This window comes from Ranitomeya imitator, chromosome 1 (assembly GCF_032444005.1).
Source record: "Ranitomeya imitator isolate aRanImi1 chromosome 1, aRanImi1.pri, whole genome shotgun sequence".
In the NCBI taxonomy this organism is placed as follows: domain Eukaryota; kingdom Metazoa; phylum Chordata; class Amphibia; order Anura; family Dendrobatidae; genus Ranitomeya; species Ranitomeya imitator.
In genome coordinates this window covers 1,066,010,593-1,066,028,597 of record NC_091282.1, presented here as the reverse complement: position 1 = coordinate 1,066,028,597, position 18,005 = coordinate 1,066,010,593, and the positions used below count along the sequence as shown (strand labels likewise).

At 42.7% G+C, this 18,005-nt stretch overlaps 1 protein-coding gene across 2 annotated transcripts in view; it reads left to right on the top strand.

The window, feature by feature from the left end:
• The window catches only part of MARCHF1 (membrane associated ring-CH-type finger 1), a 725,211-nt gene that overhangs the window by 290,697 nt on the left and 416,509 nt on the right, over positions 1 to 18,005 (top strand). For both annotated transcript variants that reach the window (XM_069744181.1, XM_069744180.1), the window contains one exon: positions 757 to 807. In XM_069744181.1, the coding sequence (XP_069600282.1) occupies positions 757 to 807 (51 nt within the window). The remainder of the gene's footprint in view (positions 1 to 756; positions 808 to 18,005) is intronic.

The following is an 18,005-nucleotide window of genomic DNA, read 5'->3' as shown; positions in this document are numbered from 1 at the left end:
TGAAAAAGTCGGGTTTCGTGAAACCCGACCCGATCTTATAAAAAGAAAAGTCACTCAACCCTACTTATGACGTTACAGCTGCAGGGCAATATGAAAAGGCCTGCAAAATGACATTAGCCCGCTTTCTGATGCTTCAGCAGTTTGGGAAATTATTATTTTTTTGCAAACTGTAAATCAAATCTCAAAATGTTTGAAATTGCGTAAAATTGCAGATCGATCCCTCATCTATAATGTCTTTCTATACTGGGTTCAGATGAAATAAAAATGAATATTGTAAGACATTTTTACTTTTCGCATGGATGTCTACTATGATTTCCCCAAAAGAAGAGGCTTAAGAAGTCCTGGACTGTGTCAACATGATCCTGTCATCTGTTACAGTAAAATAAGAGCTGTGGGTGTGATTTGAGGTCAACTTTCTGTCTCATAAAGGACAAATTATGTACTTACCATGGCTTGGGGGTCGCCCTGAAGCCCTAACCCATTGCACAGCAGCCTTGATTCCATGATTCTATGTGAAAATGTACTGTAAATAATGACCAGCTCATGTATAGTTTGCTTATTCTCTGGTTGCAGTCAGTTATTGTATACACATCAGTACAATACTTTGATAATTATAGCATGGAATAAAACAGTTCATGCTTCACAGTTCTCCATAGTAATTAAAACTAATTGACTCAGCATGGATAAAAGTGAGGAGAGAAGATACAATCCAAATTCTTATCACACCTATTTTGGTAATCTAATTTTGTTTTGCAGAATGACAAATCGCCTGGGCGCTCAGCTAGTCGATCAAGCAACATTTCAAAGGTACGTGAAAAATGTTACCTATTACGCTTGATAGAGTACACTGAGGTGCCAAGCATTAGGATACATTATTTATTGCACATTATATGCACATACTGGATTTCACCTGTCGGCTTCAGTTTAACATTTCTTTTCTGACTTTAATTAGAATGATACACTGCCAATCCAATTTGCAGATGTCAAGATTTTAACATGGCATATTGCTTTCATGTTATTCAAGCCATCTACCCCAGACAATGCAACAAATGTGAAGGCTGGATAAATGTTTCATTTCTTTGTTCTTATTTGATGTTCATGAGATGCAACTAGTGACAAATGTTTATAAATGAATATATGCAAAATATTTTACATATACATGGTCACACACTGCATGGATATGCAATGAGTAATCTGTAATGAAGTAAGATAATGTAATGAAAATAATAGGAGGATTAAAGGGGTTGTCTCAACATTAGTAATGGGTAAAGGGGTTGGATGTTTGGCTTGTAATGCAATGTCAAAAATGCCTTTGAATAGTTTGTGTAGACACTGTTTGACTCCTTAGGCTTGGTACTGTATGTGACAAATAATTCATTTTCAGTACAGAACGGATCACCACTCCACCATTCTTCTAATCACATGGACAGGGACATGAAGAAGCCTTCCCGAGAGTACATGACATCATATTATGGAGTCAGGTACCATAATGTATGGTAGCTGCTCCTCTCTAGTCTTCATTCTAAGCACACTAAGAGTACAGCACATATAAAGGAGTTTGACTTCAAATGGTTTGCGTAAACACTGTTTGACACCGTAAGCCTGTATGTGACATCAAATTTTACTTGTATCAATAGAGCAACCAGTGGTGCTGCTATTTTTTCAAAGTGTCCCAGGAGTTTTTCAGCTTTGACAATGCCAGGCCGAAAGTTGCTTGTGCTACTCAAGCAACCTGCGTAACTTAAATGTAACTGAAATGTGCTACCATAGTCTGGATGTCATTGGCTAGCAATAGCAAAGGAAGCAGCCACAAACAGATCTTGATGATATACATGCACCAAAGCAAACAACCTGGCAGAACATTCCTCAGACAACCATTAATAATCACATTTAAAGCATAACAAGTTTAAGATGTTTCTGGTTCTCATAATTGATACTAAATAAATCTAGATATTTCGAAAATAATGTTTAAACTTTTTCATCCTTTGCATATCATTATCATGTCTATTGAATCTGTGATTTCAATACTTAAACAACTTTTCCTTCTTTGTGTTGCAATTTAAATATTGAGGAGTGCATTTAGAAAGAATTAGTAATTACAATTTTTTGCTGGTAGTGCTTTCAACAAGGTTTTCTTCACAAGAATTTTTTAGTTTAGTTTTCTATGCTCATTGTGTGGGTTTCCAACCACCATTTGAACTTTGTTCACGCTCTTTTAAATAGATAGATAACTAGGCCAAAGAGAACACAGTTTAGACCAGTGGAGCAACTATGCCACTGTGTGAACTACCAATCTTCAGGAGCGCACCACCCTTGGCAAAGGGAAGGCAGGAGGTTTGTAAGCAGAGTGCTTCCGAGCATCACTGAAAAATAAATGAGATTACAAAAGTAAGGCCTACTAAACCTCAAATGCATTAGCTCTGTGCCTTTTTAAAATACTGTTATGAATTCAAAATGTAAAATACATTTTCTGATCCAAAATGGCCATGGGGGTCCTCCGGGTCCTGCAAGGAGGCGGCTTGCAAGCACCTGCTGAGCAAAGGCGCCGGCAATACTCCTGCACTGCCTGTTATTGCTCCAATAAATACATTTCTTTATGTATATATATATATATATATTTTTTTTTTTTTTAAACTGTAAAAGTACACATATTTATTATCGACCCGACCACTACTTAACCCCTTCAGTGAACACTGTAAAAAAAGAGACAAAAAACAATGCTTTATCATCATACCGCCGAACGTAAAGTGGAATAACACGCGATCATGGTACCGCTGAAAACGTCATCTTGTCCCGCAAAAAACGAGCTGCCATACAGCGTCATCAACGAAAAAATATAAAAGTTATAGCCCTCAGAATAAAGCGATGCAAAAATAAATATTTTTTCTATAGAATAGTTTTTATTGTATAAAAGCGCCAAAACATAAAAAAATGATATAAATGAGATATCGCTATAATTGTACTGGCACGAAGAATAAAACTGCTTTATCAATTTTACCAAACGCGGAACGGTATTAATGTCCCCCCCAAAAAGAAATTCATGAATTGCTTGTTTTTGTTTTTTCTGCCTAACAAATATCGGAATAAAAAGCGATCAAAAAATGTCATGTGCCCAAAAATAGTACCAATAAAAACATCAACTCGTCCCACAAAAACAAGACCTCAAATGACTCTGTGGACAAAAATATGGAAAAATTATAGCTTTCAAAATGTGGTGATGCAAAAACTTTTTTGCAATAAAAAGCATCTTTTAGCGTGTGACAGCTGCCAAACATAAAAACCCGCTATAAAAACCCACTATAAATAGTAAATCAAACCCCCCTTTATCACCGCATTAGTTAAGGAAAAATAATAAAATAAAAAAATGTATTTACTTCTATTTTCCTGTTAGGGTTAGGGCTAAAGTTAGGGTTAGGGTAGGGGCTAAAGTTAGGGTTAGTGTTTGGATTACATTTATGGCTGGGATTAGAGTTAGGGGTGTGACAGGGTTAGGGGTGTGGTTATAGTTATGGTTGGGATTAGGATTAGGGGTGTTTTGGAGTGAGGGATGTGGTTAGGGTTGGGATTAGGGGTGTGTTGTGGTTAGGGTTGGGATTAGGGTTAGGGGCGTGTGTGGGTTAAGGGTGGGGTTAGGGATAGGGTTGGGATTAAGGTTAGGGGTGTGTTGGGGTTAGCGTTGGAGTTAGAATTGGGGGGTTTCCACTGTTTAGGCACATCAGGGGCTCTCCAAATGCGACATGGCATCCTATCTCAATTCCAGCCAATTCTGCATTGAAAAAGCAAAACAGTGCTCCTTCTCTTACGAGCTCTCCCGTACGCCCAAACAGGGGTTTACTCCAACATATGTGGTGTCAGCATACTCAGAACAAATTGGACAACAAGTTTTGGGGTCCAATTTCTCTTGTTATCCTTGGGAAAATAAAAATTTGGGGGCTAAAAAATCATTTTTGTGGGAAAAACTATTTTTATTTTCACGGCTCTGCGTTATAAACTGTAGTGAAGCACTTGGGGGTTCTAAGTTCTCACAACACATCTAGATAAGTTCCTTGGGGGGTCTAGTTTCCAATGTGGCATCACTTGTGGGGGCTTTCTACTGTTTAGGTACATCAGGGGCTCTGCAAATGCAACATGACGCCCGCAGAGCATTCCATCTAAGTCTGCATTCCAAATGGCGCTCCTTCCCTTCCGATTTCTGCCATGCACCCAAACAGTGGTTCCCCCCACATATCAGGTATCAGTGTACTCAGGACAAATTGGCCAACAACTCTTGGGGTCCAATTTCTCCTGTTATTCATGAAAAAATACAAAACTGGGGGCTAAAAAATCATATTTGTGGGAAAAAATAAATTTTTTATCTTCACGGCTCTGCGTTATAAACTGTAGTGAGACACTTTGGGGTTCAAAGTTCTCACAACATGTCTAGATAAGTTCCTTGGTTGGTCTAGTTTCCAATGAGGCATCACTTGTGGGGGGTTTCTACTGTTTACGTACATCAGGGGCTCTGCAAACGCATTGTTTCCCCGTAAACCATTCCACCTAAGTCTACATTCCAAACGGCACTCCATCCTTTCTGATCTCTGCCATGCGCCCAAACAGTTGTTTCCCCCACATATGGGGTATCAGCGTACTCAGGACAAATTGGACAACAACATTTCCAGGTCTAATTTCTCCTGTTACCCTTGGGAATACAAAACTGGGGGCTAAAAAATAATTTTTGTGGAAAAAAAAAGATTTTTTATTTTCAAGGCTCTGCGTTATAAACTGTAGTGAAACACTTGGGGTTCAAAGTTCTCACAACACATGTAGATAAGTTCTTTAGGGGGTCTAATTTCCAAAATGGTGTGAATTGTGGGGGGTTTCTACTGTTTAGGCACATCAGGGGCTCGCCAAACACAACATGGCGTCCTATCTCAATTCCAGTCAATTTTGCATTGAAAAGTCAAACGGCGCTCCTTCCCTTCAAAGCTCTGCCATGCACCCAAACAGTGGTTTACCCCCACATATGGGGTATCAGCATACTCAGGACAAATTTCGCAACAACTATTGGTGTCAAATTTCTTCTGTTACCCTTGGGAAAATAAAAATTTGGGGGCAAAAAGACCATTTTTGTGAAAAAATATGATTTTTTATTTTTACAGCTCTATATTATAAACTTCTGTAAAGCACTTGGGGGTTCAAAGTGCTCACCACACATCTAGATAAGTTCCTTAGGGATCCAACTTTCCAAAATGGTGTCATTTGGGGGGTTTCACTGTTTAGGCACATCAGGAGCTCTCCAAACGCGACATGTCTTCCTATCTCAATTCCAGTAAATTTTGCATTGAAAAGTCAAGTGGCGCTCCTTCCCTAGTAGACCCACTCGTTATCATTGGGCCTAGTTTTTAATGAAGCCTTCCTCTACCTCTCATCATTTTCCACCACTAGATCACCAGGATTAACGTGTTATGTGCTGCTACAGACAGTCAATTTGTCACGATCCATGTTTGGATCTGTGGCACATCTGGTTTTCCCCTGATTTAAACCTTTTTTTCCTTTCTGGTCATTGGGGGTTATTGCAGTTTTCCCCCCAGTGGCTGCTGGTGTTATTGCATTGCATTGCTGCTGGGTCAGCTGATGTTTGTGACCACTCCCACCATCCTTTATAAGGTCACCTGGTGCATCAGCTGACTGTTGGTTATACAGGTCCTTTCTGGAGACCAACCTCGCAGTAGCAGCTCCCTGGTGTCAGCCAAGTCTGGTGTTTGGAGCTCAGTTGCTGTACTATCTGTGTTGTGGAGTCTGCAGCGGCGTGCACAAGCTAAGTTCTTGTTTCCCTGTAGTTTGTGCATTCACCTTTTGGCATTGTGTTCCCTTCACTCTCATTTTGTTCATTCCTGTTTATTTGCTTTGTGGTGCTGTTTACACTGTTCACCTCCTGGGGTGGGGGTTGGGGGTTTAATTCAGGGTTTAACAGGAGACAGGGACAGGTCAGTGACTTGGGCCTCCCTACCGTCAAGGGTACCCCCAAGTTAAGGAAAGACAGGGCTTCCCCTAGCCTGAGGGGCAGTTCAGGGGCCCAGACTCCTAATCTCCTGTCTTCCTAAACCTTGCTCCATGACACAATTTTTTGACAAGGGTGTCTGTGATCCCAATTAAATATTTTTTTTACAAATATATCCCCCATGGGGAAATGTTTGTCAGCCCATACACTTAGTGTATGGGCATTACAAGTCTAGGACACATGCTCCTTAACATTGGGCTTAGTTTCTAATAATGACTTCCTCCTCATATCATCGTTCTCTGCCACTAGAACACCATGGTGTGGCTGTGCTGCTACAGCAATTCAACTTTTCGCCAATGGTGTGTAAAAAATTGTAACCCCCATGGGAAAATGTTTGTCAGCCCATACACTTAGTGTCTAGTCTAGGAGACACACTCCTTTGTAATGGGACAGGTTTTTTTACGAGGCCCTCCATGTTTCTTTCAAAGGGGATTGGGGTGCGTGCAAATTTGGGTCAAGGCGGAACTTGCACTCAATGCATAAGGAAATAGTATGGCAGGACCAACTGAAGAATGCGAAGTGGCTTTTCTTGTGGCCATCCAGTACCTGGGTTCTAAGGCTTATTGAGTGCATATGACTTGATAGCAGGGCACGCCTTGCAGGTAATACATAAGAAAACAGTATGGCAGGACCAACTGAAGATTGTGAAGTAGCTTTTCCTGTGGCCATCCAGTACCTTGGTTCAAAGGCTTATTGGTGTACATATGACTTGATAGCAGGGCAAGCCTTACAGGTAATACATAAGAAAACAGTATGGCAGGACCAACTGAAGAATGTGAAGTGGTTTTTCCTGTGGCCATTCAGTACCTGAGCTCAAAGGCTTATTGGGGTGCATAGGACTTGATAGCATGGCAGGCCTTGCATTCAATGCAACATTTTTTCAGGAGGCCCTCCTGTACCTCTCATGAAAGGGGTATCGGGGTGCGTTGTAATTCTCGCAGCCCAGCCACTCACTGCATAGGCAATAACAGTAAAGGAGACCCACTGTTTAATAATGTCCCTTTAAGAATATTAATGCCGCCTGATGCCCCTCAAAAAATAGGCTTTGTGACTTTAAGAGTCCCTTCTTCATAAATAAAACAAGATGTGTCTCCTTATGTGTCACACAACCCATGGCCAGCTAGGGTTGTTAAATGGTACAATGACATTTCCCAGTGAATGAATTTGTATTGGTTGAAAGTAATGTTAAAGTTGAAAAACGCATCAAAAACGCTGCGCGTCAACATAGCCCAAGTGGTGGAGGAACATTTTGATCTGGGGTTAATTATTTTGCCTTATATACAAGTCATCACCCTGGAAAGGATGTACCTTAACATTTTTCCCAACAAAATCCATTTTGCTTTCGTTTTTTGGTGCACCTGTAAAAATGGCATGAAACTCGAACAACATTGCTTACAGCTGTGACCTTGGAGTCAGAAATGCTTCCAGGGGCGATCCCCAAGATGTTCCCATGTCATTTGAGTAGTGTTTCCATCATTTTCAGATATTTTTAGACCTTAAAAGGACCCCTGGGGGGATCGCGGTAAAAATACTCGGGTTTCCCATAGACATACATTGGGCTCGTTGCTCGGGTCGAATACCTGAGTTTTCCAATTTGCTCGACCCTGGTGCATCAAGTGGCATTAGTCTTCTTAAAGGGCCATTATTAAACATTGGGTCTCCTAAACTGTTGTAGCCTACGCTGTGAGTAAATAGGCTGCCAAGAATTACAACGCACCACTATACCCCTTTCATAAGATGTCCAGGAGGGCCTCCTGAAAAAAAGTTGCATTGAATGCAAGGCCTGCCCTGCTACCAATTCATATGCACCCCAATAAGCCTTTGAACCCACATACTGGCTGGGCCCATGCAAATCCACTTCGCAATATTCATTTTGTACTCCCGTAATGCTTTGTTTTGCACATTGGCAGCAAGGCCAGCACTGCTGCATAGTCAGTCATATGCACCCCATTACGCCTTGGAACCCACATACTGGAAGGACCCATGAAAATTCGCCTCGCAATATGCATATTGTACTCCCATACTCCTTTGTTTTACACATTGGCAGCAAGGCCAGCCCTGCTGCATAGTCAGTCATATGCACCCCATTACACCTTGGAACCCACATACTGCATGGGCCCATGAAAATCCTCTTCACAATATTCATTTTGTACTCCAGTACTCCTTTGGTTTACACATTGGCAGAAAGGCCAGTCCTGCTGCATAGTCATATGCACCCCATTATGCCTTGGATCCCACATACTTGATGGGCCCATGAAAATCCACTTCACAATATTCATTTTGTACTCCCGTACTCCTTTGTTTTACACATTGGCAGCAAGGCCAGCCCTGCTGCATAGTCATATGCACCCCATTATGCCTTGGAACCCACATACTGGAAGGACCCATGAAAATTCGCCTCGCAATATGCATTTTGTACTCCCATACTCCTTTGTTTTACACATTGGCAGCAAGGCCAGCCCTGCTGCATAGTCATATGCACTCCATTACGCCTTGGAGCTCACATACTGGATGGGCCCATGAAAATTCGCCTCACAATATGCATTTTGTACTCCCATACTCCTTTGTTTTACACATTGGCAGCAAGGCCAGCACTGCTGCATAAGTCAGTCATATGCACCCCATTACACCTTGGAACCCACATACTGGATGGGCCCATGAAAATCCTCTTCACAATATTCATTTTGTACTCCAGTACTCCTTTGGTTTACACATTGGCAGAAAGGCCAGTCCTGCTGCATAGTCATATGCACCCCATTATGCCTTGGATCCCACATACTTGATGGGCCCATGAAAATCCACTTCACAATATTCATTTTGTACTCCCGTACTCCTTTGTTTTACACATTGGCAGCAAGGCCAGCCCTGCTGCATAGTCATATGCACCCCATTATGCCTTGGAACCCACATACTGGAAGGACCCATGAAAATTCGCCTCGCAATATGCATTTTGTACTCCCATACTCCTTTGTTTTACACATTGGCAGCAAGGCCAGCCCTGCTGCATAGTCATATGCACTCCATTACGCCTTGGAGCTCACATACTGGATGGGCCCATGAAAATTCGCCTCACAATATGCATTTTGTACTCCCATACTCCTTTGTTTTACACATTGGCAGCAAGGCCAGCACTGCTGCATAAGTCAGTCATATGCACCCCATTACACCTTGGAACCCACATACTGGATGGGCCCATGAAAATCCACTTCACAATATTCATTTTGTCCTCCTGTACTCCTTTTGTTTTACACAATGGCAGAAAGGCCAGTCCTGCTGCATAGTCATATGCACCCCATTACGCCTTAGAACCCACATACTGGATGGGCCCAGGAAAATCCACTTCACAATATGCATTTTGTACTCCTGTACTCCTTTATTTTACACATTGGCAGCAAGGCCAGCCCTGCTGCATAAGTCAGTCATATGCACCCCATTACACCTTGGAACCCACATACTGGATGGGCCCATGAAAATCCACTTCACAATATTCATTTTGTCCTCCTGTACTCCTTTTGTTTTACACAATGGCAGAAAGGCCAGTCCTGCTGCATAGTCATATGCACCCCATTACGCCTTAGAACCCACATACTGGATGGGCCCTTGAAAATCCACTTCACAATATACATTTTGTACTCCCGTACTCTTTTATTTTACACAATGGCAGCAAGGCCAGCCCTGCTGCATAGTCATATGCACCCCATTACGCCTTGGAAACCACATACTGGAAGGACCCATGAAAATCCACTTCACAATATGCATTTTGTACTCCCTTACTCCTTTGTTTTACACATTGGCAGCAAGGCCAGCCCTGCTGCATAGTCAGTCATATGCACCCCATTACGCCTTGGAGCTCACATACTGGATGGGCCCATGAAAATCCACTTGTATTTTTAATGGTATGATGGTTCCCTCTTTGCAGAATTATTTACAGGAGAATTTGGCAATTTTATTTGCCATTTTTTTAACACTAAGGTTTAGATATGGCTTTAAAGAAGGCTAATACTTGCAATACAATGCAATTTTATTGCAAAGCACAAAATTCAAGAAATAGTGTTATTGAATAGTATGAGCACGTACACTTTTGTATATGTTAACATACAAAGGTTAATGAGTACACAAAAGGATTAAATACATATAATGATTACGTATATATAAAGATTAACTACATACAGTATATTTACATAATCAACAAGAGGCTTTAAACATCATCTGTCCGGAATAGCAGAGAAGAAACACCAAGACAGAGAACCCCTGGTAGATTACCTACACTGCATGGGCGTCCCCAATTATGCAGGTATGAGCACAATGTACATGGACAGGTACCCCAGGTTTTGCATCTGTCTTAGTCATGTTTCTCTGGTCTTATATAGTGATTTACACTATATAGTAACTCTAGTTTCACCCAGCCCTTCAAGTGGCCAACTTTCAAGGTTGTATGAAACTGAGATATCATGGAGTCATTAGACGTTGGGCCATAAACCCCTAGAATATAAAGGCCACAAGGATTTAGATAAAACCACCACAGGCATAGTTTCAGTAAACATTAATGTTTTACAATGACAAACAGCAAACATATAGTGGCAAAGAACTGTTTGTGAAGTGAACAAACAAACATTTCTCAAGATTGTGTCACTATGAGCATTGTCTGTCACATTTTTAAATGTTTTACAAGAAATGCAGCTATGTAATTGTCTGAATGCATTTGGTATACAGTATTTTAATCTGGATTCCAAATCGCCATTTGTATATTCGCCATTTGTACATTTGATGCAGCCAAAGTTATGGCTCCCAAGGAGAGAAACTAATATAGAGGACAAAGAAATATTTGTAATGAACTACTGACACAAACTAACAGCATTGCTTTATCAAACTTATATGAAGTGTATTGTGTCCAATGTGAGCAACCAGGCAACACAAAAAGGAGCTTTTCAAGTGAGCTCTCACAAATGTTATAAAGTCTTTGCCAACAAGGATGTGGTTTCACCAATGGGGGTACCTTTTTTAAAAATCTACTATTGCCATCACAGCCCCCCTTGCTCAAAATTTTATGGCCTATAACAGTACAGAACACGTTCACCCAGGTCATGTCATCGGAGATAAGGAAGAGACATTGCAGGAAACAGAGTTAAGAAGTATCCCAATGTAGGGGTGTGGGTCTCTGAGACTTGTAATGCAGTGCATGGCCTGACAAGCATTTGCTCATGGGGGTACATTTTTTAAAAATTTTTAATGGGGATCATAGACACCCTTGCCAAAAATGTGACTGTCTGTAGCAGCGCGGAACACATGAACCCTGGTGATCTAGTGGTGGAAAATGATGAGAGATGTAGTCAGGCCTTATTAAAACCTAGGCCCAATTTAAAGAAGCATGCCTCCTACTCTTGTAATGCCCATACAGTAAGTATGTAGGCTGACAAACATTTCCACAAGGGGAAAATTTGACTGCCTGTAGCGGCACAGAAGCCGATAAGACTGGTGATCTAGTGGTGGAGAATGAGGAGACATAAAGCTAAATCATAACGAAGTAAAATAAATAAATAAAAAATGTGAATCCACTGATGAAAGCAAATAACAAAAGGGAGGTGCGAACACAGCTTCATAGATTTGAAGCCTGCATGTGTCCAATGAGAAATGTTTGTCCTTAGCAACAGCTCAGAGACAGGGCTATAAATAAAAATATAATATAAAAGTCTTTGAATAATTTTCTATTGTAGAGGTGTATACTGCCTCATTAGAGGACTGTCCAGAGATAGGGAAAATGGAAAATATAAGAATAAATGGTAATAATAGATGTACATGTCTTTTTCATTACATTTCCCCCTGTGAGAGTAACATTTGTTTTGGTTTCCAATTAGTTACAGGCATCATATTTACAACCTTGCAAAAAAAATTGACTTTGGCATCAAGGAATCTGTTCACTCTGGTGCACTACTGGATGTGCATGATGAGGATTAGGATAAGGAGGAGGAGAACAACAAACAGACCAAATCTGGAAGAGTATGCCCATGTGTGGTTGTGAAAAGTTGCATGAGAATACACTTCCCCAAAGCAGTGAATGTATTTGAGGTTATGTTTCGCTGTTTTCACTTGGTGGTGTGCAGAAGTCTTTCCCAATCCAGCCCTTGTTCACTTTTATAAGAGTCAGCCTGTCAGCATTTTCAGTTGACAGGCGGATGCGCTTATGTGTTATAATTCCACCCGCGGCACTAAAAACCCGCTCTGACAGAATGCTAGCAGCAGGGCAGGCCAGGACCTCCAAGGTGAAGAGAGACAGTTCATGCCACGTGTCCAGCTTGGATACCCAATAATTAAAAGGCACAGAGGAATCACAGAGGATGTTTGTACGATCGGCAAGGTAGTCCCTTACCATCTTCCCAAACATTGCACTTCTTGTGACAGCACCCCTTGCCTCAGTGCTGTCACGATGGGAGGGTCTGAGAAAACTGTCCCAGAATTTTGCCATTGTTCCTCTGCCTGAGCTGGATTGTCCTTCTGTCTCTCTCACTTGGACTCCTTAGTTGTACAACAAACTCTGATGTCTGCTGCCAGCGTTCTCACATAGGAATTTTCTAACTAATTCTGCTTCAAGGGCCCTCTGGTACTGCAACATTTTAGTGTACCTCTCTGCCTCTGACAGAAGAGATTGAAAGTTCTCCTTGTAGTGTGGGTCTAGAAGTGTCACCAACCAGTAATGAGTGTCACCCAAATTTTTTATAATATGAGGGTCACGTGAAACGCAGCAGAACATAAAGTCCTCCATGCGTGCCAGACTGCTAACAGGTAAGACTTCCGTGTCCTCACCAACAGGACGGCTGACCATGCTCATCATCCTCCTCCTCCTCCTCCTCCCTGTCCTCAGGCCATCCCCACTGAACAGACCGTATGACAGCTGTGTTTGTAGTACCGTTTATAGCGCATGAAAGTAACTCCTGTTCTTCTTCCTCCTCCTCCTCCTCATTGCCTACCAATCCACGTTGAGAAGACATGAGGTTCGGCTGAGTGTAATCCCCCTCTATGGTTCCTTGCTCCATGTCATTATGCTCTGCCTGCAATGCATCCTCTTTAATTGTGAGCAGAGAGGTTTTCAGAATGCTGAGAAGCTGGATGGTGATGCTAATTATTGCATCATCGCAGCTCACCATCTTAGTGCCGTCCCCAAAATTTTGGAGGATGTTACATATGTCTGACATTCATGTCCACTCCTGAGGTCTTATGTGTGGAGTCTGAACTGAATATCGACAGCCTTGTTGATGTTGGTCGTCAACAACTGCCCTCTTCTGCTCACAAAGCCTTTCTAACATATACAGCGTAGAGTTCCAGTGTGTGGGGACATCAAACTCCAGTCGTTGAGCTGGAAGCTGCAAACGCTGCTGAAGCATGGCAAGGGCTGCTGAAACTGTAGCTGACTTTCTAAAATGGGCAGATAGATGGCGTACTTTCACTAGCAGATCCGGCAGCTCTAGGTAGCTTTTCAGAAAACTTTAAACCACGAGGTTAAGCACATAGGGTAAGCAAGGTACGTGTGTGAGCTCACCTTTCCTCAGAGCCGCCACCAGGTTACGGCCATTGTCACACACGACCATGACTGGCTGTAGGTTGAGTGGTGTCATCCAAATATCTGACTGCTCTTTCAGTGCTGTCCACAACTCTTCTGCATTGTGCAGTTTGTCACCTATGCAGATTAGCTTCAGCTCAGCCTGTTTCCGCTTGGCTGAGGCAGTGCTGCAGTGCTTCTAGCTTCTGACTGATGTGTTGATTTCAGGGATGAAGGATGAGGATAAAGAGGAGGAGGAGGTGTAGGATCTGTAGACTGTGGGGGCAACCCTGATTGATGTAGGGCCAGCAATCTTCGGCATGGGGAGGTTGTGTTCCATCCCAAGGTCCGACTGGGTCCCGGCTTCCACTATGTTAATCCAGTGTGCTGTCAGTGAGATGTACCATCCTTGCCCACAAGCACTTGTCCACATGTCTCTGGTTAGGTGGACTTTCCCGGTAACAGCATTGGTGAGGGCACAGGTAATGTTGTGGGACACATGCTGGTGTAATGCCGTTACAGCATACAGGGTGAAATAGCGGCGACTGGGGACTGAGTACCTTGGGACTGCCGCTGCCATCAGGTTGCAGAAAGCTTTCGTCTCAATGAGCCTAAAAGGCAACATTTCGAACGCAAGCAGAAGAGAAATATTACAATTTAGGACTGTGGCCTGTGGGGCATTGGATAGGTATTTCTACTTGCGTTCCAAAGACAGGGGTATAGACAACTGAAGGCTGTGCTGGGACAAGGATGTGGATGGACTTGATGATGGTGCTGCCTGACTGTGGGCAAATAAAGGAGCAGGGCTAGAGGCATCTTCACATGCATGGTTGACTGGGGATTGGCTTCTACGCAAAAGAGTGGAAGAAGCAGTGGTGTCACCAGCAGATAGTGTTCCTGGAGTCTGGGGTTCAGCCCATAAAGTCAGGTGCTTTGCTGCCATGTGCCTAATCATGCTGGTGGTGGTCAGACTGGTAGTTTTGCTACCCCTGCTGATGGCGGCATAGCAGATGCTGCAAATGGCCTGTTTGGGGTTATCGGCAGAGTCTTTTAAAAATAACCAGACTCGGGCAGATCTAACAGTTGGAATGGCAACTTCCCTCATGTTGGTGTTTCGGGGAACGGATGCACGCCTTCTGTCTGTGGCCAACACACTGCTTCTTCCTGCCTGTTAGGGGGATATGCCTCCTTCTCCATGTGTGCTGCTGTCCTCGCTCTGCATGTCATCCTGCCAGGTTGGGTCAGTCACTATGTCATCCATCACCTCGTCTTCCACATCCGCCCCCTGCTCCTCCTCCAGACTTTCCGGCAATTGTGTCTCATCATCGTCCACCTCTTGTGACACTTTCCCACCATCGCCTTTGTGTGAGCCGGGCTGGTCAAAACTTTGGGCAGCTCTACATGCGATCTCATCAGTCCCCACTTCACGTTGACCGTCCGAAAGTCCGGAATCTTGAAATGGAAAACTGAACAACTCTTCAGAGTGTCCAAGTGTGGGATCAGTTGTCTCAGGGCACTTAGCATGGTGAGAGAAAGGAGGATCAGGGTGAGGAATATCTAGTCCACACTCACGGCTACTCAGACTTGACCGTGTGGAAGACATGTTGGTGGTGGTGGCTAAGTAACTGTAAGCATTATCCACTATCCAACCAACAACTGTTTCACACTGCTCTGGCTTTAATAGTGGTGTGCAGCGGTCCCCTAGAAACTGGGACAGGAAGGTCAAGCGAGAAGATGAGGGTCTTTGTTGTGGCGCATTTTCTGCTTGGCCACGGCCTCGTCCTCTGCATGCACCATCAGCATCACATCCACTTCCCTGTCCCTTGCCTTGGCCATTTTAAATGGACTAATGAAATATTTGAAAGCTCAATACAAATGGATTCATTTGGAGAAAACTTATATGTGATCAGTATGCCTTAAAAGCAAGTATTGGAGACCACAAATACACCGTCTGACGGAGATAACAGACACTTAAAATATGTTGTGTTTTTAAAAAAAGAAATATTTTGTAACCACAAAATAATGAATAGACCAAGGCTAACAGACAAAAAAATACAACATATGTCTGCAAAGCGAAGGTTTGGACTCAACAGATACACCAGGCGTCTGACGGAGATAACAGACTGTATAATTTTTTTTTTTTAATTTTTGAAAACACCAAATACTGAGTAGACCAAGGCTAGCAGACAAAACAATGCAACATATGCCTGCAAAGCAAGGATTTTTATACCACAAATACACCAGGCATCAGCCAGAGATAACAGACTGAGCAAAATGTGGCCTTGATTTTTTGGGGCCCACCAAAATTGTGTCAATAAGTTGGCTTTGACACAAAAAAAACTGGAGTACTAAAATTGTAAGATATTTAGTGCAATGATATGCGATGCGTATAGCGTACAAATCACAATGATAAATATAAGAACTGTAGCTAAATATTTTTGGGCCAGCTACAGACGTTTTGGGCAGTAAAATAGTGTCGAAAAATATTGTAAGACGCTACAAAAAATTATACAGTACCAAACAAAAGGCCAGATTTTTCTGTGCACTCACATCTGATGCCTGTGACAATTTTTTTTTTTTTAAATCGTTAGATTTTCACGCTCTTGTATTGTAATGACCTGGCTGTTGTGCGCAGCGTGACCAAGCAAATAAATGTAGAAAAAAGTGGGCTATTGATTGCTTTCCAATATAATGAGCAGGTATAATCTGAAAAAAAAAATTGCCACAGATAACTGCAGCTAGGTATATATATAATACGTAGCAGCAGACAGTAATGGAGCCTTTTTATGTATGCAGTGAGATTTATGTACTCACATACAGTGCTGCAGGCATTGAACTCCTTGAGTCCGGAGCAAAATGCGCCGAGCTGGTCGCCAGGTCTCTTATAGACCTGATGACACTGAGTGGCCAGCCAATCACTGTAATACCATAACAAAGATGGCTGTAGTATTACAGTGAATGGCAGACAATCCTTGCATGCTGATTGGTGCTCCCAAAGGGTTAAAATTAAAAGGAGACCCGAGCTCTCGCCGAATAATCCTCTCCGAGTACGCCGAGCATAGTGATTCTCGGGCGAGTACCGAGTAGTGGTGAGCACGTTCGCTCATCACTAGTTATCATTCATATTCTCTGAGAAAAGGCTAAGAAAGCAAAAATTCTGCCGGCTATGAAAACTGTTGAGCACAATTGTACAGTGGGGCAAAAAAGTATTTAGTCAGTCAGCAATAGTGCAAGTTCCACCACTTAAAAAGATGAGAGGCGTCTGTAATTTACATCATAGGTAGACCTCAACTATGGGAGACAAACTGAGAAAAAAAAATCCAGAAAATCACATTGTCTGTTTTTTTAACAATTTATTTGCATATTATGGTGGAAAATAAGTATTTGGTCAGAAACAAACAATCAAGATTTCTGGCTCTCACAGACCTGTAACTTCTTCTTTAAGAGTCTCCTCTTTCCTCCACTCATTACCTGTAGTAATGGCACCTGTTTAAACTTGTTATCAGTATAAAAAGACACCTGTGCACACCCTCAAACAGTCTCACTCCAAACTCCACTATGGTGAAGACCAAAGAGCTGTCAAAGGACACCAGAAACAAAATTGTAGCCCTGCACCAGGCTGGGAAGACTGAATGTGCAATAGCCAACCAGCTTGGAGTGAAGAAATCAACAGTGGGAGCAATAATTAGAAAATGGAAGACATATAAGACCACTGATAATCTCCCTCGATCTGGGGCTCCACGCAAAATCCCACCCTGTGGGGTCAGAATGATCACAAGAACGGTGTGCAAAAATCCCAGAACCATGCGGGGGGACCTAGTGAATGAACTGCAGAGAGCTGGGACCAATGTAACAAGGCCTACCATAAGTAACACACTACGCCACCATGGACTCAGATCCTGCAGTGCCAGACGTGTCCCACTGCTTAAGCCAGTACATGTGCGGGCCCGTCTGAAGTTTGCTAGAGAGCATTTGGATGATCCAGAGGAGTTTTGGGAGAATGTCCTATGGTCTGATGAAACCAAACTGGAACTGTTTGGTCGAAACACAACTTGTCGTGTTTGGAGGAAAAAGAATACTGAGTTGCATCCATCAAACACCATACCTACTGTAAAGCATGGTGGTGGAAACATCATGCTTTGGGGCTGTTTCTCTGCAAAGGGGCCAGGACGACTGATCTGGGTACATGAAAGAATGAATGGGGCCATGTATCGTGAGATTTTGAGTGCAAACCTCCTTCCATCAGCAAGGGCATTGAAGATGAAACGTGGCTGGGTCTTTCAACATGACAATGATCCAAAGCACACCGCCAGGGCAACGAAGGAGAGGCTTCGTAAGAAGCATTTCAAGGTCCTGGAGTGGCCTAGCCAGTCTCCAGATCTCAACCCTATAGAAAACCTTTGGAGGGAGTTGAAAGTCCGTGTTGCCAAG